Consider the following 20,292-nt stretch of genomic DNA (forward strand, 5'->3'; position numbering starts at 1 on the left):
CATGGGCGGATCGCAAGGACCTAGCACGATGCTGGCCACTTCCCGGGCGGTCAATAAAGCCTTGAGCTGGCTGGCAGCAGGCTCGCAGGACGCTGTCGATCACGGACAGACGCAGGAAGCTCTGCCCGGTTCCCAATAGCGCAGCACCCTCCCGCTAAGCTCACCCACCTGCGCCGCGAGGGAACCGGGGGGCCGGGAGGACGGACGCTGGCGCGCCAGAGAGCTGAGGGGTGGGTGGGGGTAAGCAAAGCGTAGTCCGCTGACAAGCTTTTATCTCCAGTCTCCCGCTTCCCAGCGGAACCCTCCCGAAGCGGCTCCTGTTTCTCGCACGCCTCAGGGCGGGCCGGAAGTGACGCACCTTGTCGCGCGTGATTGGCGGAAGCAGAAATTGCTTTGCGGCCGGCACGGAAACTGCTTTCCTTTCGGCTTCCGCTCCTGGCCCATGTGAGATCCAGGCTGGTGAGATGAGCTCGAGTCGGGCTGCGGAGAGGTGAGGGGTAGCGGAGGGGAAGAGTGGTCTGGGTTTCGTTGTGGGTCGGGTTCCCGGGCTTTTGAGAAATGGAGTCCGCCTTTTAGCTGGCGTCGGTTGTTCCCCTCCCAAGACTTCGCCATTCGTTACTATTTCCATGATCCATCCTTTAAAGCCCTTTTAATTTAATTTAATTCGCTCCCTCCACTCCCCGGCTTTTTAGTCTCATCCCTGTTGGTCCTGATGCGGCCTGTCCCTCTCCAGCTAAGTTAACGTGTTGCACTTTCCTTATCACGTGACTCCTTTTTCTGCAGCTGCTGGGGAGCATTTCAACCCTCCGCGCAGACAGTGACTGCGTTATAAAGTCCTCTTATCTTGGAAACCTTTGCTCATTGGAGTCATCCACAACATTTTCTGTGGCGTTTCATGCCTCCCGCCGGGGGAACTAAATATAATCTGTTTAGTAATGGGTACCTAGCAGAGTTTGACATATACCATTAGATAATGGTAGACTCTATAATTTGTTTCTGGGTACCAGTCTCCTAAGTTAAGCGCCTACTTTGCCAAGCAAGCTCCAGCTGCTTTCTTCCAATTCCCCGTTTCCCTATTCCTGAGAACAAATCATCAAGATGTCACTTTTAAGTAAGCTTGCACCTTTACAGGTATCTTCCACGTGGAGGATTTAGAAATGTTGATTGTGATATTGCCTTGCCTCAAGGGCTAGCAACAGCGTCTTCTGCCACCTTACCTAGGGTCTGACATTTTTACAGCCTACCAGAGGTCAGTGGGAAATGGAGTGCCAATCAGTCACTGAAGAGTGTTAGATCTTTTCCATTTTCATGCAGTTCTGTATGGGTATTACTAACCAGTGCTCACCTCTTGCAGGTGATGCCTGCCTTATGCAGTCTAAATTTTATGTCTTGACAAATTTCCAAAGATGCTCACACTGCTTGGTTTGCACCTCTTCCAGGGGATAGAACTGTTCTGTACTAAGAACTGCAGTTATCTTTTAGAGATCATTTCAACATAAGAAAAATTGTTTCAAGTGATAATATTTCTCTTTTATCTCCTTTAGCAGCCTTCTGGCTTTAAACCAACAGGAAGAACTAGAGGATTTGCCAAGAGAGTACCCCTTGAGCACCAGTGAAGATGAGGTGGGTGACACCCACTAAACCGCCTTCTCCAATTTCCCTTCTGCCTCAAAATTAGGGTAGATGCCACATTTCCTGGAAAGAAAAGGGGTGACAACATTGTTTATACTTGCTCAGGTCTCACAAATAAATTAGTTACAGGTTTCCACCACTACCCAAATTAGAGTGTTCCTACAAAACTTTTCATGAGCTAAAATGGCATAAAGCAAAGAAGCTATTACCTTAGGACACATCTTGCTAATGGAAACACAAAATAAATCAAGATGAAGCATAGATGCTCATAGACAGTTCAAAGCTATGGCAGCTTGATGCTGAGGTGCTAAGTGTAGTTTCCAGGGAAGGGGCTTGGTGGTGCCACTCTGAGTATGTGCTGCCTCTATAACAACTCACTGCAAAACAAATGCTAGACGCTATTTGCATTTTAAGGCTTTTTGTTTGTTTTTGTAAAAGCAAAAATCCTCTTCAGATTTTGTTCAGTTAGCAAAAGCAGGTACTAATGTAGGTCTTTTGTGAAAGTGAAGCGGCGTAAAGCAAAGCAAACTTTCAAAAAGCAGAGGATACCTGTATTTAGTGTTTCATGTATATGATATTGTATTAAGTGCTATGGGAATTCCAAGATCGTATATAAGATACACTGTCCTCAGGTTGCTTAAGTTGAGTATATAAGACCAAAACACATGGTATTATATGATTTCCCTATTTCCCAAGTTTGGATTTCCATAGAGGGTTATTTGATTATCCGACTGAAATATACATGTGCATAATTAAGCTGGGTCTCCAACAGCTGCTATAGGAATTCCAGCTCTTTATTCTCTTGACAAAACTACTTAAATTGGTTTTATTATGTCAGTTTCTGTGTCAGATCACACTATATATGCTATACAGAAACATTATTCTCATGGCACTTTTCTTCTCAAAACAAGTTAAGACAGAGGCATGGCATTAGCTCCTGGTTACTAAGGCTCTATGTTCCTTACAATGAGGGAGTTTGGCTTATTGAAGCATTTCTTTCCATTTGAGCTGGAATGCCCGCATGCCAGACCTCATCTGATTCACCAGTTCTCCACTGACCAAAAGAATGAGAGATTTTACATGGGCCTCAATTGCCATACTGTCTTTTCCCTCCCCTCATCATTCTGATGGTTTTTCCTTTTCTGTTTCCAGGGGGACAGTGATGGAGAAAGAAAGCATCAAAAGCTTCTGGAAGCAATCAGTTCACTTGATGGAAAGAATAGGTAACATTCCCTTCGATTTGGACAGGTTATAACTAGCTGATTCCATGAGACTTATCTGCAGCTAACATTTATTGAGTGCCTAAGACAATGAAGATACAATTGTCAGAGCATGTACCTTGGAGACTGTAGGCAAGTTTCTTATCCTCTCTGCATGTCAGTTTCTTCAACTAGAAAATAAGATTGACATGTCCTAAAGTCACTCAGCTCGTAAGTGACAGATCTAGTATTCAAATCCAGGTATGTTTGAATTCAAGTCCAATACCTTTCTCATTATGCCTACCTTGCATTGCCTTGTGTTTTTGAGGGGCTGAGCCTACATTAAGAGATGGTTAGACTACCATGTCCAGCTTAGGAACAGATTTCCTGGTTGCTTTGTGACAAAACCTGATTCTAGAATAGAAATGAAACCAAAGCATTGTTTGAAGAGAGAAGTGTTTGTTCCCCAGCAAAATGTATCCATTCTTTCTATATTCTGTTTTGCTTAATTTCAGGCGGAAATTGGCTGAGAGATCTGAGGCTAGTCTGAAGGTGTCAGAGTTCAGTGTCAGTTCTGAAGGTAAGTTAACCAAAGGAAACTATCTGCATGGAACTTGTGGAGTTCCAAAAGCATAATGGTCACTTCCCAGCGTTTTTTTTGTTTGTTTTTTTTTTGCGGTACGCGGGCCTCTCACTGTTGTGGCCTCTCCCCTTGCGGAGCACAGGCTCCGGACACACAGGCTCAGCAGCAGTGGCTCACGGGCCCAGCCGCTCCGCGGCATGTGGGACCCTCCCAGACCGGGGCACGAACCTGTGTCCCCCGCATCGGCAGGTGGAGTCTCAGCCACTGCGCCACCAGGGAAGCCCCCAGCTGTTTTTGATGTGGTTAATGAATCATACCATAAACACTACCATGCGAGGGGGTGAAGAAGGGTAGTCAGATGCTCTTGAATTTCTTCCATTTCTAGAAGAAAGCCAAAAGGCCACAGTCAGGGTCTCCCACTGAGCTTGATGAGCTACTTCTAGGGTAGAGGGACGTGAATGAAGACAGCTGCCTCTCACGAGCTTAGTCATGTCCCTGATTTCATTTTTATTTGAGTTCTCACAGTGCATTGAGTTCAGACAGGCAGATAATCTCTCCTCTACTGCTGGAGCTCAGAGAAGTCAAGCTACCTACTCAAGGACCTTCACCCAGTACAGTGTTTCTCAAACTTTTTTCTTTATTGCTCCCCTGAGGAGCCTTTTTAGGCATTTCTTTTCCTCACTTCCTCTCTCCCTCCTCGCCTACTCTGCCACCAGGAATAAGATTTTCTTAGGTAAGGCTGAGCTTTGGAGGGACACAAAACTAATACAGTCAGCCCTCTGTAACTGTGGGTTCTACATCTGTGGGTTCAACCAATGTGGATTGAAATTTTAAATTTCAAAATATTCCAAAAAGCAAAACTTGAGTTTATCCCACATACCAGCAACTATTTATATCGAATTTACTTTGTATTAGGTATTATAAGTAATCTAGAGATGATTTAAAATATATGGGAAGGTGTGTATGGGTTATGTGCAAATATCAATGCTGTGCCATTTTATACAAAGGACTTGAGCATCCTTGGATTTCTGTATTCTTGGTGGGTCCTGGAACCAGTCCCCTGTACATGGATGCCAAGGGATGGCTGTATCTAAGTGTTTTGTTTTTTTTTTTTTTACCCCTGCCCACCGAAGAACCAGTTTTTACCCCTGGGTGGGGGAATGATATCACCCCGATTGAGAATATATGATCTAGTAAGTGGCAGTGTTTTAACTTGATTTTATCTTGATAACAAGTCTAGATGCCAAATCTTTTCCACCATGTTCACAGCTTACGCAGCTTGAATGAGTTATGTGCTTCTAGTAACCATTAACATAACCTCCCAGAACTGGTAACAATAAATTCGTCCAAGCTTATCCATTCAGCAAATACTTACCGTGCTTCTACCATATATCAGTTTCTGGGACTACAGTTAGGAATAAGTCACAACTTCGTGGAGCTTACATTCTAGTGCAGGGAGACAATAAGCGAATTACAACAGGATGATGCAGTCAAGTGACGTAAGTGGCTGCTTTCGGTTGGCTGGGCATGAAAAGCCTCTGAAGAGGCAAAATTTAAGCTGAGATCTGAATAACAAGAAAAGTCACCATGCAAAGATAGGGAGCAGTATTCCAGGCGAGGGGGCAGCTAGCGCAAATGCGCTAAGGAAGATACACGTTCAGCATGTTTGAAGAAGAGGAAGAAGGCCAGTGCGGCTGGAGCATTCTCCATCTGTGGGTGACATGAGGTTGGAGAGACAGACAGGGACCAAAGTATAATGGGGAGCCATTGGAGGATTTTCAGCAGGATCATGACGTGCTACAATTTACATTTTCAAAACACTCTGGCTGCTGTGTGAAGAATGAATTGAAGTGGGGCAAGACTGGAAGCAGAAAGACCAGGAGAAAAGCAAATGACTGTTTTAAATAGTTTTCTGTCTTCCACCTTCCAACACGTTTGGGGATGTAGGAAGGCAGTGGCGTCACTCTGGCTAGTGACTGAAGTAAGAGGACTATTCCTGCTTCCCTGCACACCTGCCTGTCTGCCAGCATTTTCTACTGAGGTCTCTCCCTGTGTGATGTTGAGGTTTTGCCTCACTTCTCAGTCTGACCAGAAAGTTTGTCCTTTCTGCAGGATCAGGAGAAAAGCTGGTCCTTTCAGATCTGCTTGAGCCTGTTAAAACTTCATCCTCATTGGCTGCTGTGAAAAAGCAGCTGAATAGAGTCAAATCGAAGAAGACTGTGGAGTTACCCCTTCACAGAGAAGAGATTGAGCGGGTGAGTCAAAGAAAATGTGGTCCATTAAGGGGGAGAAATTGAACTGACAAGGAAAAATAGCATAAGAAGAGAAGGGGGGATGGCCTGAAAAATGGGAGGAAGGAAAGTTGTGGTTGCCTCACCCTGGAAAAGATTAAAACTGATCTCAGGGGAAGCATAGTCCTGAGAAGTAAGCAAGAGCTAATCTCTAGCATCCTGATTTCTTTCTTAAACTAAGAAACATGGCCTCTTAGTTTCCTGCTGGTCCTTTGAGTTTGATGCTTAATTTCATGGCTCTTTCTTTCTGTGTGCTTTGCCTGTTTCAGATCCACAGAGAAGTGGCATTCAATAAAACCTCACAAGTCCTCTCCAAATGGGATCCCGTCGTGCAGAAGAATCGGCAAGCAGAGCAGCTGGTTTTTCCCCTGAGCAAGCAGCAGTCTGTCTTTGCTCCCATCGAACATGTGGTCAGTGGCTGGAAGGTAAGTGCAACACGAGGATAGCACATCTTGGAAGGTGAGATTGCACCGCGTGGACATTGCAGAGCCTGCATTTGGTCTTGTTGGACACCTTAAGCCGAAATGGCAGCTGCAGTCATTTTAGTTGAGTGGTCAAAATGGGAGGGGGCGGGGGAGCAAGATTCGTAGCCAGTTGCCATAGCTCTGTCATCGCCCTTCCTCAGCTTCCTCAGCTTGGATTGTCCACTGCATGGTTATTTGCGTGTGTTTGTGTGACCACATCTGATTGCCAATAGAGAAGGAACATAATGATGTTTTCTTTTTCACACACTGGATTCTTTTAAAAAAGCTTTTAAAGCCAACATTCTGACCTTGGGACGATCAGGAACCTGGCAGCATTAATGATGCCTTAGGAGGGATATATGAGCAGCAGAACCAAAGTTTGCTTGAAAAGGAATACCATATTAAAATATAGCAGATTGCTGATAATGACTAGAAGTTTAGCAAGTAACTCATTATGACTGAGCTGCAGAAAATAAAAAAGGTATTTTAGCGCCGGGTTTCCCAAACAATGATCTCTGGCAGATGTTTCATCCGTCTGAAGTAAAAGGACAATTGTGAGTATGCTGGTGTAAGGTTGCCAGCTCTTTTTTATTATGAGGTTATTCTTTCCACTTTAATGGTATTGAAATAGCTTTTCCTTTACAAAACGATGGTGGTAGTAAATGATGGGGTTGGGGGTGGAACGGTAGTTATGCCATTGGCAAAATTAAAAGTTAGTAATCCTGTGTCAGTCCCTAAAGTTTCAATTTTTAGTCTGAACAACTTCAGAACAGCTAGCCTTTCTTTTCCAATACACCATTGGTTATGCAGTCTATAATGTGGTGTTCTGTCTTTAGTAGAAAAATAGTCCAAAACATCAGTGCCCAAACCATGGATAGATGGCTTCTCTGCTTTCTATAAATCCAAAAATGGTGTCCTATGTGTCAGGAAGTTGAGGTAATTAAAGATCATCAAAGTAAACATGGCCTGCCGCCATAGCTAGAAATTGAGCAAGTCATTGCTCATTACGGGGATAAGCTATGTTTCAGATACTGTTGTTGAAGCCACCACCATTCTCTTTCTAGGATGCTTCCTTTTCCACATGAAAAAGAGACCAGGTTTAAAGTGTGGCTGCAGGATGGAAGGGAGACTTTAGGGGGAAAAAATTGAGGTAATACAATTTGCAGGATTCAAAACTAAGTATAGAAAATACATAGAGAAAAGTCTGACCCCACCCTTGTCCTCCCATCTGTTCATTTTTACCTCCATGCTCACCCAGAGATCACCACTTTTTTATACATTTTTTGTTGTTGTTAACTTAAGAGTTTTATGGATATATTTATGTTTACCTCATTTTTTTAAATCAAAAAAGTAGTAGTACTACTACACACGGTTCTGCACCTTGCTTTTTCCAAATGCTGGTATGACCTTAGAGATGGCAGGTCAATGCCGAGTTGGTCATTAAAGATGAGATGCGGGGGGGCGGGTTGCACTGAGAACGGCGTAGCCTCTGATCTCCAGGAACTCCCTGTGCGAGACAGAGTGGGGCCCAGATGCTGTACACAAACCTGCTGTACCATTCATTCTAAGGTTCATCTTTTATTTATTTTTTTTTTGCGGTACGTGGGCCTCTCACTGTTGTGGCCTCTCCCGTTGCGGAGCACAGGCTCCGGACGCGCAGGCTTAGCGGCCATGGCTCAGTGGCCATGGCTCACGGGCCCAGCCGCTCTGCGCACGTGGGGTCTTCCCAGACCGGGGCACGAACCCGTGTCCCCTGCATCAGCAGGCGGGCTCTCAACCACTGCGCCACCAGGGAAGCCCTAAGGTTCATCTTTGAGAAATTACACCAACATGGCACAGAGAAGTCAGGGGGTCCTTTGTGGCTGGCAGTGCCTCAGAGGGCAAAGCCCAAGGACTAGCAATATACTAGTATTTCTGGAGATTAAGAATCCAAAATGTCTGCACTTGTAGTTTTGGTCCAGTTTCCTAAAATTCCGTTTGACTCTAGCTGAGAAGAATTAAAGGGGATAATGTGTGAGAAAGCATTTGTAAACTGTAAAGTGCTAGAAATGATGTGAGGTAACTTCCCACCACTCCCTCCTTCCCTCCACTGGCAGCCGACACTAGCATTTCCCAAAGTGTTCTCCTCAAAACCTTCTTTTCTCAGTATGCCCTGGGAGTGGGACTGGGTGGGGCGTTTGGTAGGGTTCCGTTGCTAGAAAATGCCACATGCCCCTACTGGAGATTGGCGGTCCACGGTGTATGCTAGACTTTTTTTTTTTTTTAATAAATTTATTTATTTTTATTTTTGGCTGTTGTGTGTCTTCGTTGCTGCGCACGAGCTTTCTCTAGTTGTGGCAAGCAGGGGCTACTCTTCATTGCAGTGCACGGGCTTCTCATTGTGGTGGCCTCTTGTTGTGGAGCACGGGCTCTAGGCGCGCAGGCTTCAGTAGTTGTGTCATGCAGGCTCAGTAGTTGTGGTTCACGGACTCTAGAGCACATGCTCAGAAGTTGTGGCACACGGGCTTAGTTGCTCCGCGGCATGTGGGATCTTCCTGGGCCAGGGCTCGAACCCATGTCCCCTGCACTGGCTGGTAGATTCATAACCACTGCGCCACCAGGGAAGCCCCTACGCTGGCCTTTTAAAGGCTATGAAAAGATAGTAAAGAAACCCCTATGACTTACTCTAACCCAGGTAGGACAGGCTGATTTTATTAAAAATCGAACACATTGAATTTTAAACTTTTAAAAAATGAAGTAAATCTTGTCAGCTGCTGAGGAACATGCTTTGGGAAGAGCTGGTCTCCATTCTCTCACCTTCTTCCCCTACTGCCTTCCTGAAACTTCTCTCAGAAGGTGTTAGCAAGGGGCCTCCCAATAGCCAGATCCCAAGTCCTCTGCGTCTTCAGCCTATTTGACGCTATTAACACATCATGTGGTTAAAACTTCTCCCTTGGCTTCTGTGACGTAGTCCTGCTGTTGTTTTCTTGTCTGTTTTGCTTTTTATCTGACTCTCCTTAGTCCTTTTTATTCTTGCTCTGTAAACATGGTACAGATCACTCTCAACTCCTTCTGAGTTCCAGACCCATGTTCCATATGACCAGCAGGCCTCACCTGGCTCTCCCCTGTGCACCTAAACTTCTCAACAACAGAGAAAGCCTGGCATTTTCCTTCCCCAGACCCTGAAGCTCTGTACCACGACCTTCATGCTGTAACTCAGTCAATGGCATAACTCCTTCTCCCCTCAACTGCCAGCACCCCCAGCCCATGCAGGGGGTCTAGTCCTGTAGTTCTGTCTCTGTAATAACTCTCACATCCCTGGTTCCTCTCCTCATTTTCATTTGACACCTTCCATAGAACCCCTTACACAATCACCAGGATTTTGTCTCCAAAACACAAAACCGATTATCACTTTCCTGCTTAAAATCCTTCAAAAGGCTCTCCACTTACCGAATGAGACAGAAGTGCCTGGCATCTTAGCTACACTGGACAGTGCATTGTTCCCTGACATACCTTTGCTTTCGCTAGGTCTGTGTTTCTGCTTATACTCATCTCTCCATTTGGCTCTTTCCACCTCCTTGTAGAATTGTGCTTATGCCTCAAAGCCTAATTCAAAAAGTCTCTTCCTGGGGCTTCCCTGGTGGCGCAGTGGTTGAGAGTCCGCCCGCCGATGCAGGGGACACGGGTTCGTGCCCCAGTCCGGGAAGATCCCACATGCCGCAAAGCGGCTGGGCCCGTGAGCCATGGCCGCTGAGCCTGCGCGTCCGGAGCCTGCGCTCCGCAATGGGAGAGGCCACAACAGTGAGAGGCCCGCGTACGCCCGCGTACCGCAAAAAAAAAAAGTCTTCATTCCCGGAGCTGCCCCACCTCCTAATCAGAATTAATTGTTCCTTCCTCTGTGATTGCTCCTGTGGTCTAATATTTAACCCATTATGTTGTTAGTGGTGCATATGTCTCTTTCCTCTGAAAGGCTATGAGCTCTATGAGGACAGGAACTATCTTAATTGTGTATTCCTAGCACCCTGCACAAGTGCCTGGAATGTAGCTGCAATCAATAAGTGTTTGTAAATTGAATTGAATTGGAGGGAGATTACAACATTGTAATATAAATCACTTTGTAGCCTGTGATTGATTACTACTGCAAATACTAAAAATGGAAGAACATGCACCTTTACTATTCAGTAGGTTTATGGTCAGATCAATAGTGCCGTGTAACGTGTGATGATGTGTGTTTATGCATTTGTCCAGATACTTGTAAGTTTTAACACTGACCGTGATGTATATGGCCGTTGAAGAAAACCACATAAAATACGTGCATGAAGTTTGAAACTGGCTCTTGCCCCAGGCTGTCTTTGTGCCTTGCCAAAGTGGACCATGACACGATCAGCCTGATTATTTTAGCCATCCTCACAATATCAGTCAAGCAGCAAATGGGGTCTTTTGTTGACATGTAAAGTCACTGGTTCACAGTCCATTCATTTCATCAGCGTAGACACCACCTAGTATGCAAAGTTAACTGGCAACTGAGGAGTTGGAGCCAAAGTTAGAAACTGATGAGAGTTAAATTTGAACTGTCAGGAAGCAGGCTAATTACCTGAAGGTCTTATTGTTAAAGGCAGTGTCTTTTTGTGCTCATCTTAAGACCTAACCTCCCCTTTTCTCTAGAAGTATTCTTAAAGGGAGGCTGATATGGATCTGAGGTCCCTAACTTTATGTTAAGAGTATTGTGCTCCAAATATACATAACAATACAGGGACCGTTTTGTTTTGCAACTCTTAAGACTGACAATTTGGTACTGCTGTTCCTCTCTCCTGCCAGCATTGACCTTAAGGGCATCCTGCTTTGATTCTTAAGAGGATGCTATCGTTTTACATACATTGGTAATCTGAACCCAGAGTGATCCCCCCCCACCCCGGTAATATTAGAGAGTAGCCTCGGAGTCCCCTTGCTGAAGTTGTCTTAAATCAGAATAAAAGTTAAGGCTTTATCTACACAGCTGAACAGCGAGCCTGGAACCCCCTTCTCTTGCTGTAACAGTCAATCCTATCCAGTTCGTGATTCCAATTATAATGTCATAGAGTATATGGCCATAGGATTGTAAAGAGGGAGACTCTAGGAGCATGATTTAAGACTTAGAGTGTTCTGTTACCTCCTTAAGGCAAGAACTCCCCTGGAGCAGGAGATTTTTAATCTCCTCCATAAGAACAAGCAGCCAGTGACAGACCCTTTACTGACTCCCATGGAAAAGGCCTCTCTCAAAGCCATGAGCCTGGAAGAGGTAAGTGTGCTAGGCCCTTTGATCCACCCAGACATGCTCTCTTTCTCCCAGCATTTGCCATCAAACCCAGGGGTCACTGTAAATGTCATTCGTTATAGGTGAAGATGCGCCGAGCAGAGCTTCAAAGGGCCCGGGCCCTGCAGTCCTACTATGAGGCCAGGGCTCGAAGAGAGAAGAAAATCAAAAGCAAAAAGTAAGGAGGCCCCTGTGTACCGGCCTTGGGTTGCATGGAAGAAAGTGACGAGGAAGAATCGCGAGTCCTTAGGAGAGAACCTTGCCCATGGCGGCTGGGGTCATGTAGGAGAGGTCCCAAAGAGTAGTGACTAGCCTCTTTCTTTTTCAAACCAACCTCAGAGAGTTTTGCCTCCTTCAGTAGTACCTGCTCCTGTGGCTTTGGCTTTCCGTCTTGGTTTTGCTAAAAAGAGGACTGTTCAATTACTTTCTCTCCCTTCCAGGGTATCATCACACAGTGGTCCTGCCGAATGAGCTCTTGAGTTCTACAGCTGTGGAGGCCAGTAGGGCTTCCTTCCTGCCTTTTTGCCTCTTTGGATCCTATTCTGCTCTTCCCTTGCGTTCTAGAAGCAGAGGGGACTCTGCTCTGCAGAAGTCTGCCCTTGGGGGCTGCAGGGACTGAGAGTCCCGCGGGGCGTCGCATGTCTCGAGCCGGCTCCCTGCAGCCAGCTAGCTCTGTGATGTCCGTTCCATTCCCCCACATAGGGAAACCCCTTGTGTGGCGGGGCACTCGTGTGTGCCGCCAGTGGTTCAGCTAAATCTCTTCCCCCATACCCCTCTCTCATCCTATAGGTATCACAAACTTCTGAAGAAAGGAAAGGCCAAGCAAGCCCTAAAAGAGTTCGAGAAGCTGCGGAAGGTCAATCCTGCTGCAGCATTGGAAGAACTGGAAAAACTCGAAAAGGCCAGAATGATGGTGAGGCTGCCTCTGGCCTCCAACCCTTGAACCAACTTTCCCCGGAAAGCAATAAGGATCTCACTCTGCCCTTTCTTTCCAGGAGCGAATGAGCCTTAAACACCAGAACAGTGGGAAATGGGCAAAGTCAAAGGCAGTTATGGCCAAATATGACCTGGAGGTAAGAGACCATCAGGGTGAGAGACCATCCAGGCTCGCTGTTCAGCTGTGTAGGTAAAGCCTTAACTTTTATTCTGATTTAAGACAACTTCAGCAAGGGGACTCTGAGGCTACTCTCTAATATTACCAGGGGGATCACTCTGTTACATTACTGATATATGTAAAACAATACCATTCTCTTAAGAATCAGAGATGGAATTGGAGGAAAGAAAGGAAAATCCATAAGGATGCTAGCAGAAGCAGAGTTGGGAAAGAGCCATGAGGATGCTTGGAAAACCAGGACTCTAAAAAGGCATTAGGGCTGGTCTGAAGGTAGTGAGTTATCTCAATTGATTGTCTACAGTCAGTTACAGATCGAACTCCTCGTTCTACTCTTTCCCCCCTTCTCACTACTGCACTTGACTAGTCTTTAAAAAAAATAAAAAGGCATCAGAAAATCTCTAAGGCAGAGAGGAAAATGATCAGGAACAAGGTGGAAAGGGAGAGATGAAAGGGAAGCAGCATTGAAGGCAAGTCCAGTTAAAGGGGAGAGGAGTTGTGTGTTTTTTTGTGTTTTTTTTTTTAAAACCTTGTTTCACATGTTGATTCCTTGAGGACAAAGAATTTGTCTTCCGTTTTATTCCATAGCTGTTAACACAGTGGTGTATGTGCAGTTTGAACAGTAGGTACCAGTAAGAAATACTTAAGTCAGATTGAGAGGAGGCAGCTCTAAGAAATGGACCAAGAAAGGTGTTACTGTGGTCACTAATGACAAGGTGCTCGTGCCGTGACCCTTTCCTCCAGGCTCGCCAGGCTATGCAGGAACAATTGGCCAGGAACAAAGAGCTGATGCAGAAGATCCAGGTGGCCTCCGAGAGTGCGGAAGAGGAGGGAGGTGCGGAGGAAGAGGGTGAACCCTTTGTCCCTGACGTGGTGAATGAGGTGCAGGTGAAGGCAGACAGACCGAACCCCTGGATGTTCAGGAATCACTCAGGTGACACAAAAGAGGCTGAGGTCCAGGGGGACCCTGAAGAACTTGCAGAGCCTGCAGCCCAGGAGGCTCCTGAAAGTGAGGAAGAAGGACCAGTGGTGGCGGAAGAAATTCTGTTGAAAGAATTTGAGGAAAGGCGATCACTTAGACAAAAGTCTGGGCTCAACCAGATCGCCAAGCCGGTGGGCAGTCAAGAAGCAAAAGGTGAGCAGTGGTGGACCAGAGGGGAGGAGTGCCTAGTGCTGGTGCTCTTGGCAGACTGAGAGGGAAGCCGGGTCCACCCACCTGTATCACAGAGTGATTAGGCTCTAGGTACTTTCAAGAGAGTGCCCTGGGTCCCTGAAGAGAAAACAGATTTGTCATGACCATTCTCCTTCAAAGGCATTTAATAAGCAGGCATCTGCATGGCTCTAGAGTGTGTGTCCAGTCTTCAGAAAGACAGAAGTACACCATCCTTGAAGGAAGGGCAGGAGTTAACATCACTGGTACCCACAAGCCAGTGAGAAGTACATGTGGTGGACTGGCAAATCTGAAAGTTGTTCACACCCACAGACACAGAGGCATATTTTGAGACATTATGAAGTGTCTTCAAATCATCGCTGCAGTTGTCTGTCGATATGTTGATAATGGGGTGTGATTTTCTTGATAGGAATGAATGACTCCACAAGGTACAGGGTAAATTAGAATTGTTAACGCCATGCTCAGACTCGATTTGCATGTTATATATTAATTAGCAGCCTTAGCACCCTTGAGGCAGGTCAGAGTTCCCATTCTGGGGACAAAGCCTTATAAAGCCTGCTTAGGAAACTAACTGCCTTCAGAAATCACCTGAATCTGGACAGATTCTTGGGTCCGATTATATTTCCTAGAGGAATAATGAATGCATTTACATGACAGCAAGAATCTTTTTCAGTGGCAAAAAAAGAGTTTGTTTTTAGAGCTGTCATTTAGAATGTATTGGAGGACCTTTACTTAGGGTTTTCAGCTAAAGACTTCTGGGATTAATAATTGCAAGCAGTCACTTCCGAGAGGATTGTAGAAAGCAGCACCACAGGCCAAGATGGTTCCTCCCAAGCCCCCTCAAAAGCTGCCCATCTAGTGAAATGTGTAGAACAGTTGGTTGCGGAATGAAAGGTGGATTTGGACTTCCTTGGATGATAAATAGAATGATCCCAAACCTTTGGGGAAATAGTATCCTAAAATAGTGGGAAGGCATGGACCCCAAACAAGATGAGCAAGGAAAGTTAGTCCTTGAAAATAAACATGCATGTCCTCAGGCCAGATCTAAGTAGGTTCTTCCAGTGGCTTCAAGCCAGAGCTAGAGAGCAGGATGAACTTGGGAATGGAGGCAACTTGAGTCAACGCAAGGGACAGTTTAAAAGCATGTCACGGCTGTGTTTCCCTCGGGGCTCTCAGAGACTAGCAGTATTTGCTCAGATGATGCTCGTGGCTGGAAAGTGCGAGCTACTTGACTCTGCCACAGCAGATTGTGAAATGCTGCTTTAAGATAAAACAATGCTGGATACAGTTTTTACAAGTAGGAAATTACAGTGTAAATTAGAAATCACAATTTTTTAGCGATTACAAATAATAAATGACAATGAAGTTGAATTTAGAGGCCACTGGCTAAAACAGCTCTTTAAATACAAATTTGGAATTTGGGGTGATCTTCCCAAGCAGAGTTTACGGGGAAATAAGCCACAGCTCCAGTTATACAGTGAGTCATTGGCAAAGCTGGGAATAGGACCCGGACATCTGCTTCCCAACATGCAGCTTTTAACTCCTAAACTCCATTGTCCACGACTTGACAGGTAATGACTAGTGAACTTGCCAGGAGATCCAGCGAATGGCATCTTCTCTTAACCATTTGTCCCCGTTAGCATGTCTCCCATGGTGCCCAGCGCCCAGCGAGAGGTCAGTAGACGCGTCTTGACAAGGCAGCTCCCACCCTACTTTTCCGACAGCTTTCATTTCTTCCCCCAGACCTTAGCAGCCAGGAGGTGCTGTCTGAATTGAGGGCACTGTCTCAGAAACTCAACAGGGAGAGCCATCAGTCCAGGAAGCAAGAACTGAGTTCAACGAGGACAGTTCTGGCGGTCCAGAGAGAGGAACCTGCCGGGGAGGAAGAGGAGCCTCTGTTGCTGCAGAGGCCGGAGAGAGCACGAACTCTGGATGAACTGGAGGAGCTGGGCAAAGAAGGATGTTTTCAAAACAAGGAGCTTCCCAGAGTTGCGGTAGAAGGGCAGCAGTTGGAGAGGAACCCAAGTAATCATCTTGGTGTCCCCAAGGAGAAGAAAAGGAAGGAGCAAATGATTGATCTCCAGAACCTCCTGACCACAAAATCTCCTTCCATGAAGTCCTTGGCAGTTCCCACGACAGTAGAGGAGTTGGTGAGCAGAGCCAGGGTCGTGGGCCATTGGGGGGTATCAGAGCTGGTGTGGAAAGTGTCCTTCCTCCGCGAGGAATAGAATCAGTGAAGTTCTGTGCTGGGGGCACATGGCGGCAGTTAAGAGGTCTGGAGTAGTATGGGACCGGCTTGTCCCAGTGACAGTTTCGTAGATGCAAATTTGTGAGTGCCGCTGAGACTCCCTCGCCTTAAATTCTGAGCCACCGAATCCTCCCTGGGGTGACTCTAAAGCCCTCAGAGGAAAGAGGGAGTCACTCAGAGCTCTGACCAGATGCCAGGCAGGACAACTCAAAGGTGAGTCAGTGAGCTGTTGACAATATTTTGCTCTACTCGGTGGGATCTTGAATGATCCGGGGGGGGGGGGCTCCCCGATTAAGTCACTGAAACTGCTCAAGAGAGGAGCCCTGGTGCCTGTCTTTTCAGAGAGATAAGCTGGAGGACCCCCACATTCTGGCCAGGCCCACTTGGAGTTCCCCCTCCTAACACAGGCCGTTTCTTCCTCTACCCTGCAGTGTCCTTACTGAAAGTTTAAAATTGTGTCATATGATAATGAGCTAGGGATATTTACCCTAGAGAGAAGATTGGAGCTTGATTGGCTGCCGATGGGTTTGTAGTGCAAGACCATCATTGTTCCGCACTTCCCCCTAGGGGGCGCTAAAATGTCACGACCCAGCAGTTGAGCGGTCTTGCCACGAACCTCGGCTCAGGAGGCAAGCTGTAGCTGTTGTTCATTTCTTCCCAGGAAGATGAAGAGAGAGATCAAAGGCAGATGATAAAGGAAGCTTTTGCTGGGGATGATGTCATCAGAGACTTCTTGAAAGAGAAGAGGGAAGCTGTGGAGGCGAGTAAGCCGAAGGATGTGGACCTGACTCTGCCTGGCTGGGGCGAGTGGGGTGGTGTGGGCCTGAAGCCCAGTGCCAAGAAGAGACGCCGGTAAGAACAGGGAAGAAAGCCTGTTAGAAGGGCACCAGGTTCTCCCACTTGACCCTTATGTGTCCTCTCTGCCCTTTTGACTAAGTCCTTAATGCTCTTAGTCAGACGTCCTGCCGTTCTGCTTTCCAGGTTTCTCGTTAAAGCCCCTGAGGGTCCTCCAAGGAAAGACAAGAATTTGCCAAATGTGATTCTCAATGAGAAACGGAACATCCATGCAGTGGCTCATCAGGTGAGGGATAGAGAGCCCTTTAGCAACCTCCTCTTTTCTGCCTGGCTCTCCTGCTTGGGAGGAGCGTTCTGGTGCTCTGTGGTCAAGAGGGATGTGTGATCTTGGCCACAGAATCGGATCTATTTTTGTTTTCACTGGCTCTGAGATGAATAATTCCAAACTGACTCTGCTGTTTTAATTACTGGCTGGGAAAGTTAAAGGATAATCTTTGCAGCAATGGTGAGGCCCCCAAATCTGCATTTTCAGCTAGTACCCCCAGATAATGCTGATGCAAATGGGTCTCAGCAAACTAAGAATTGCCATTCTGCAGGCTTTTGTTTATAGTCCAGGTAATGTTCAGAGGCTGTAGGTTTAAGCTGCATCTTAAGAAAAATGAAGATCAACCAGTACTTGTTCAGGACAATGAAAAGACTTAAAATTGTGTCATGTGATAATGAGCTAGGGATGTTCACCCAAGAGAGGAGCAGATTTGAGCATGATCACGGTCTTCCAGTATAATGAAGGCTGTCGTGTGGAAGTCACGTAAAGTAGAAGTTAGAGGAAAGGCAGAGTTCGAGGAAAAACTTTCTGCCGGTCAGAAGAGAGAAGGGGTTGCTCTGGGGTTGTGAGCATGTGTAAAAGGGACTTGGGAATGAGACTGGACTCGGTGACCTTTATGTTCCCTTCAGTTCTGAAAGTCTGTGGCCCTGTGATCTGTCCCCAGCCGGTTTAATATTGAAATGAGTTGTATTTTTCCTTCTGAAGTGGAGGAGGGCTATTTAATAGGTACAGAAGAGAGGAGAAAATATCATTTCAGTAATACTCTGTTGATCTTATTTTGCTGCATAAATTGAATTGTAATCCCAATTGAGGATATATAACCAGAAAATAAGCAATGAACAAGCAGTTACGGGATAAGAGGGAGAGAAAAGGGGTGCTTCACTGGGCCCGGATTCTAGGCGAAGGGCAGAATAGAGACCTCAATAAAGATCACCTTTCCCTTCCAGGAATCTTAACTATTTGTTTTTTAATACAGTCACAGTAAATTGACAAATAACTTTCTAAGAATCTCCCTTGATTTTCTTCATCTTTTTAATAAGCTATATATACTTCAGGTCCCAGCATGCAATAGAATAAAGCACTTTGAGCCAAAGGGGGAAAAACCTCCCAAGACTGCATATTTTTTTTTTTTCAAGACTGCATATTTTGTGCAGGTGTTTTTTTCTATTCTTTTGCTCTGGGTGACATGCACAGATCTAGCTGTCAACCCCACTAAGACCCTCCCTTAACCTAAAGAATCTGTGTCCTTCACCACCACCAGGACTGCCCGGCAGTACTCAGTTTCTCTTGAGCGTTCCATTGAGTATCTCTAGAGACTACTGATTATAACTTACCCGTTTTTCTGCTTACATCTTTTTGCTCCTCTTTGGCCATTGGGGAGGTGTTTAAAGATTATTTATATGTCTGAAGGTAGCGCTTTGGTGGAGTGAAGAAGAATCCTGGGCAAGGAAATGAGACTTGGGAAGAGCATGAAGCTAAGTGTAATAGCCTGGTAGAGTTCAGGATTCAGGAGGAAATCTTTGGGTTCCGTAAAACATCAATCCTGTGAATCAAGGGGAGGAAAGGAAGGGATTAAGAGCATGAAGAGGGTAGGAGAGTCACAGAGATACACCAATACTCAGATGTGTCTTGCAGTCACAATGTTGTATAGGGAGACCCACTAGGGGCCAGCAACCTGCAGCTCCTGTGGTGTTCCTATAGCTGCAGGGGCCTTGTTGGGATGGTTTTTCAATCCCTAGATTGCTGTGTAAGCCTGGGGGAAGGGAGGTTCTAATCCAAGTTAGGCCCCTCTACTCCCATATGCCATCAAGCAGATTGGCACTCCTAAGGTTGGATGGGGGCATGGGGATACCTTAGCCTCTCAGAGGCTTCACTCACTGCAACCATTGTGTAGAACTATGGCCTATGTGCTAAAACTACCTGACTAGGTGCCATTAGAGTTTACAGGCCTGGCTCATGCCACATCACTCTGCCTTCCTTTCTAGGTGCGGATGCTTCCATATCCATTCACACACCATCAGCAATTTGAAAGGACCATTCAGACCCCTATAGGATCTACATGGAACACCCAGAGGTCCTTCCAAAAGCTGACTATGCCCAAGGTTGTCACCAAGCCAGGACATATCATTAAGCCTATAAAAGCAGAGGATGTGGGCTACCGGTCTTCCTCAAGGTCGGACCTCTCTGTCGTACAGAGAAATCCAAAACGACTCTCCATACGTCACAAAAAACAGCTGAAGAAAATCTCTGTAGATTGAGTTGCTGGAGTAGTGACACCTTGGTGCCTGTAACTGGGAGCCCTGACTGCTCCTCCATTGGTCCGGTTTTACTCCGAGCTGCAGGATCAGTTCCAAAACTGGCTTAGCACACCGTGGGTGTAGTTAAGCCACATTTTAGAAATAAAGGCATTCTTTTAATCTATTTAACTGGAGTGTGTTCTGTGTTGTTTCCCATTTCCTTCAAGTTAGACAAGACACCTTTGGATGCTCCTCATTGCATTTCTCCAGTCGCACTTGTCAGGGGACCTTATTTTCTTACCAAGGACTATGTTGTCCTAAATTGGACTGGAGGGAAGTTACCCTAGCCTACAACCTTAAATCCATCACATCGGATATAACCATAAACAACCAGTTTAAAGAGTCAGGGATAGTAATTAAATACTGTATATTCTTAACCTCTGAACCTAGCAGCATTATGCACAAATCATTCAACTGGATTCTGCTCGAGGCTGGTCCTAGGATGGTGCTGAAGCTGGGTTCAGCTTTAAGTCTAACCACTATGGTTTTCTTTTCATGTGTGAGCCTCCCGGCTTACACAGGTTGCTATCTAGAGTAGTTAGCACTTTTACCCTTACTTTACAGATGAGGTAGATGAGCTTTCAGAAGTAAAGCTCTATTCCCTTTACTTCCTAAGCAGGGCCAACTCCTCACCATTGTTTATAGTTTATTCAAGCATTACTTTGCTGCATGGCAGTTTACGTCAGCTTCTCGGCTCTGAGGAACCTGCCTTTCTCTGGATGACAATACGTATCGAGAGGGCCCCTGCAGCCAAGATTCCTCACAAGGAATTGGAGAAACCCCTCCATTGATTCCGAAAGGACATAGCCACTACTGCACTTCACCTCCTGCCTTGGAGATGGGTCCCCCTACTCTTTTTAGACCAAGATGGGGGTTAATTTTTGTGTGTCACAGAACCCTCTGA

The 20,292-nt window shown here is 46.0% G+C and overlaps 1 protein-coding gene across 2 annotated transcripts; it reads left to right on the forward strand.

The window, feature by feature from the left end:
* The first annotated feature begins 369 nt into the window (after positions 1 to 369).
* On the forward strand, positions 370 to 19,522 carry UTP14A (UTP14A small subunit processome component). Of its 2 annotated transcripts, none has more exons than XM_032620214.1 (15): positions 370 to 490; positions 1,545 to 1,623; positions 2,785 to 2,855; positions 3,347 to 3,411; positions 5,527 to 5,669; positions 5,975 to 6,130; positions 11,307 to 11,426; positions 11,525 to 11,619; positions 12,231 to 12,354; positions 12,437 to 12,514; positions 13,297 to 13,687; positions 15,467 to 15,873; positions 16,633 to 16,823; positions 16,953 to 17,052; positions 19,077 to 19,522. In XM_032620214.1, the coding sequence occupies exons 1-15, from the start codon at positions 465 to 467 to the stop codon at positions 19,347 to 19,349; spliced, it is 2,319 nt and encodes a 772-aa protein (XP_032476105.1). In that variant the 5' UTR covers positions 370 to 464; the 3' UTR covers positions 19,350 to 19,522. The 2 variants fall into 2 exon arrangements, with proteins under 2 accessions (XP_032476105.1, XP_032476106.1); XM_032620215.1 differs by having other exon boundaries at positions 433 to 490; positions 1,548 to 1,623; positions 19,077 to 19,512.
* Positions 19,523 to 20,292: the final 770 nt, after the last annotated feature.

The sequence above is a fragment of the Phocoena sinus genome, chromosome X (genome assembly GCF_008692025.1).
Source record: "Phocoena sinus isolate mPhoSin1 chromosome X, mPhoSin1.pri, whole genome shotgun sequence".
In the NCBI taxonomy this organism is placed as follows: Eukaryota; Metazoa; Chordata; class Mammalia; order Artiodactyla; family Phocoenidae; genus Phocoena; species Phocoena sinus.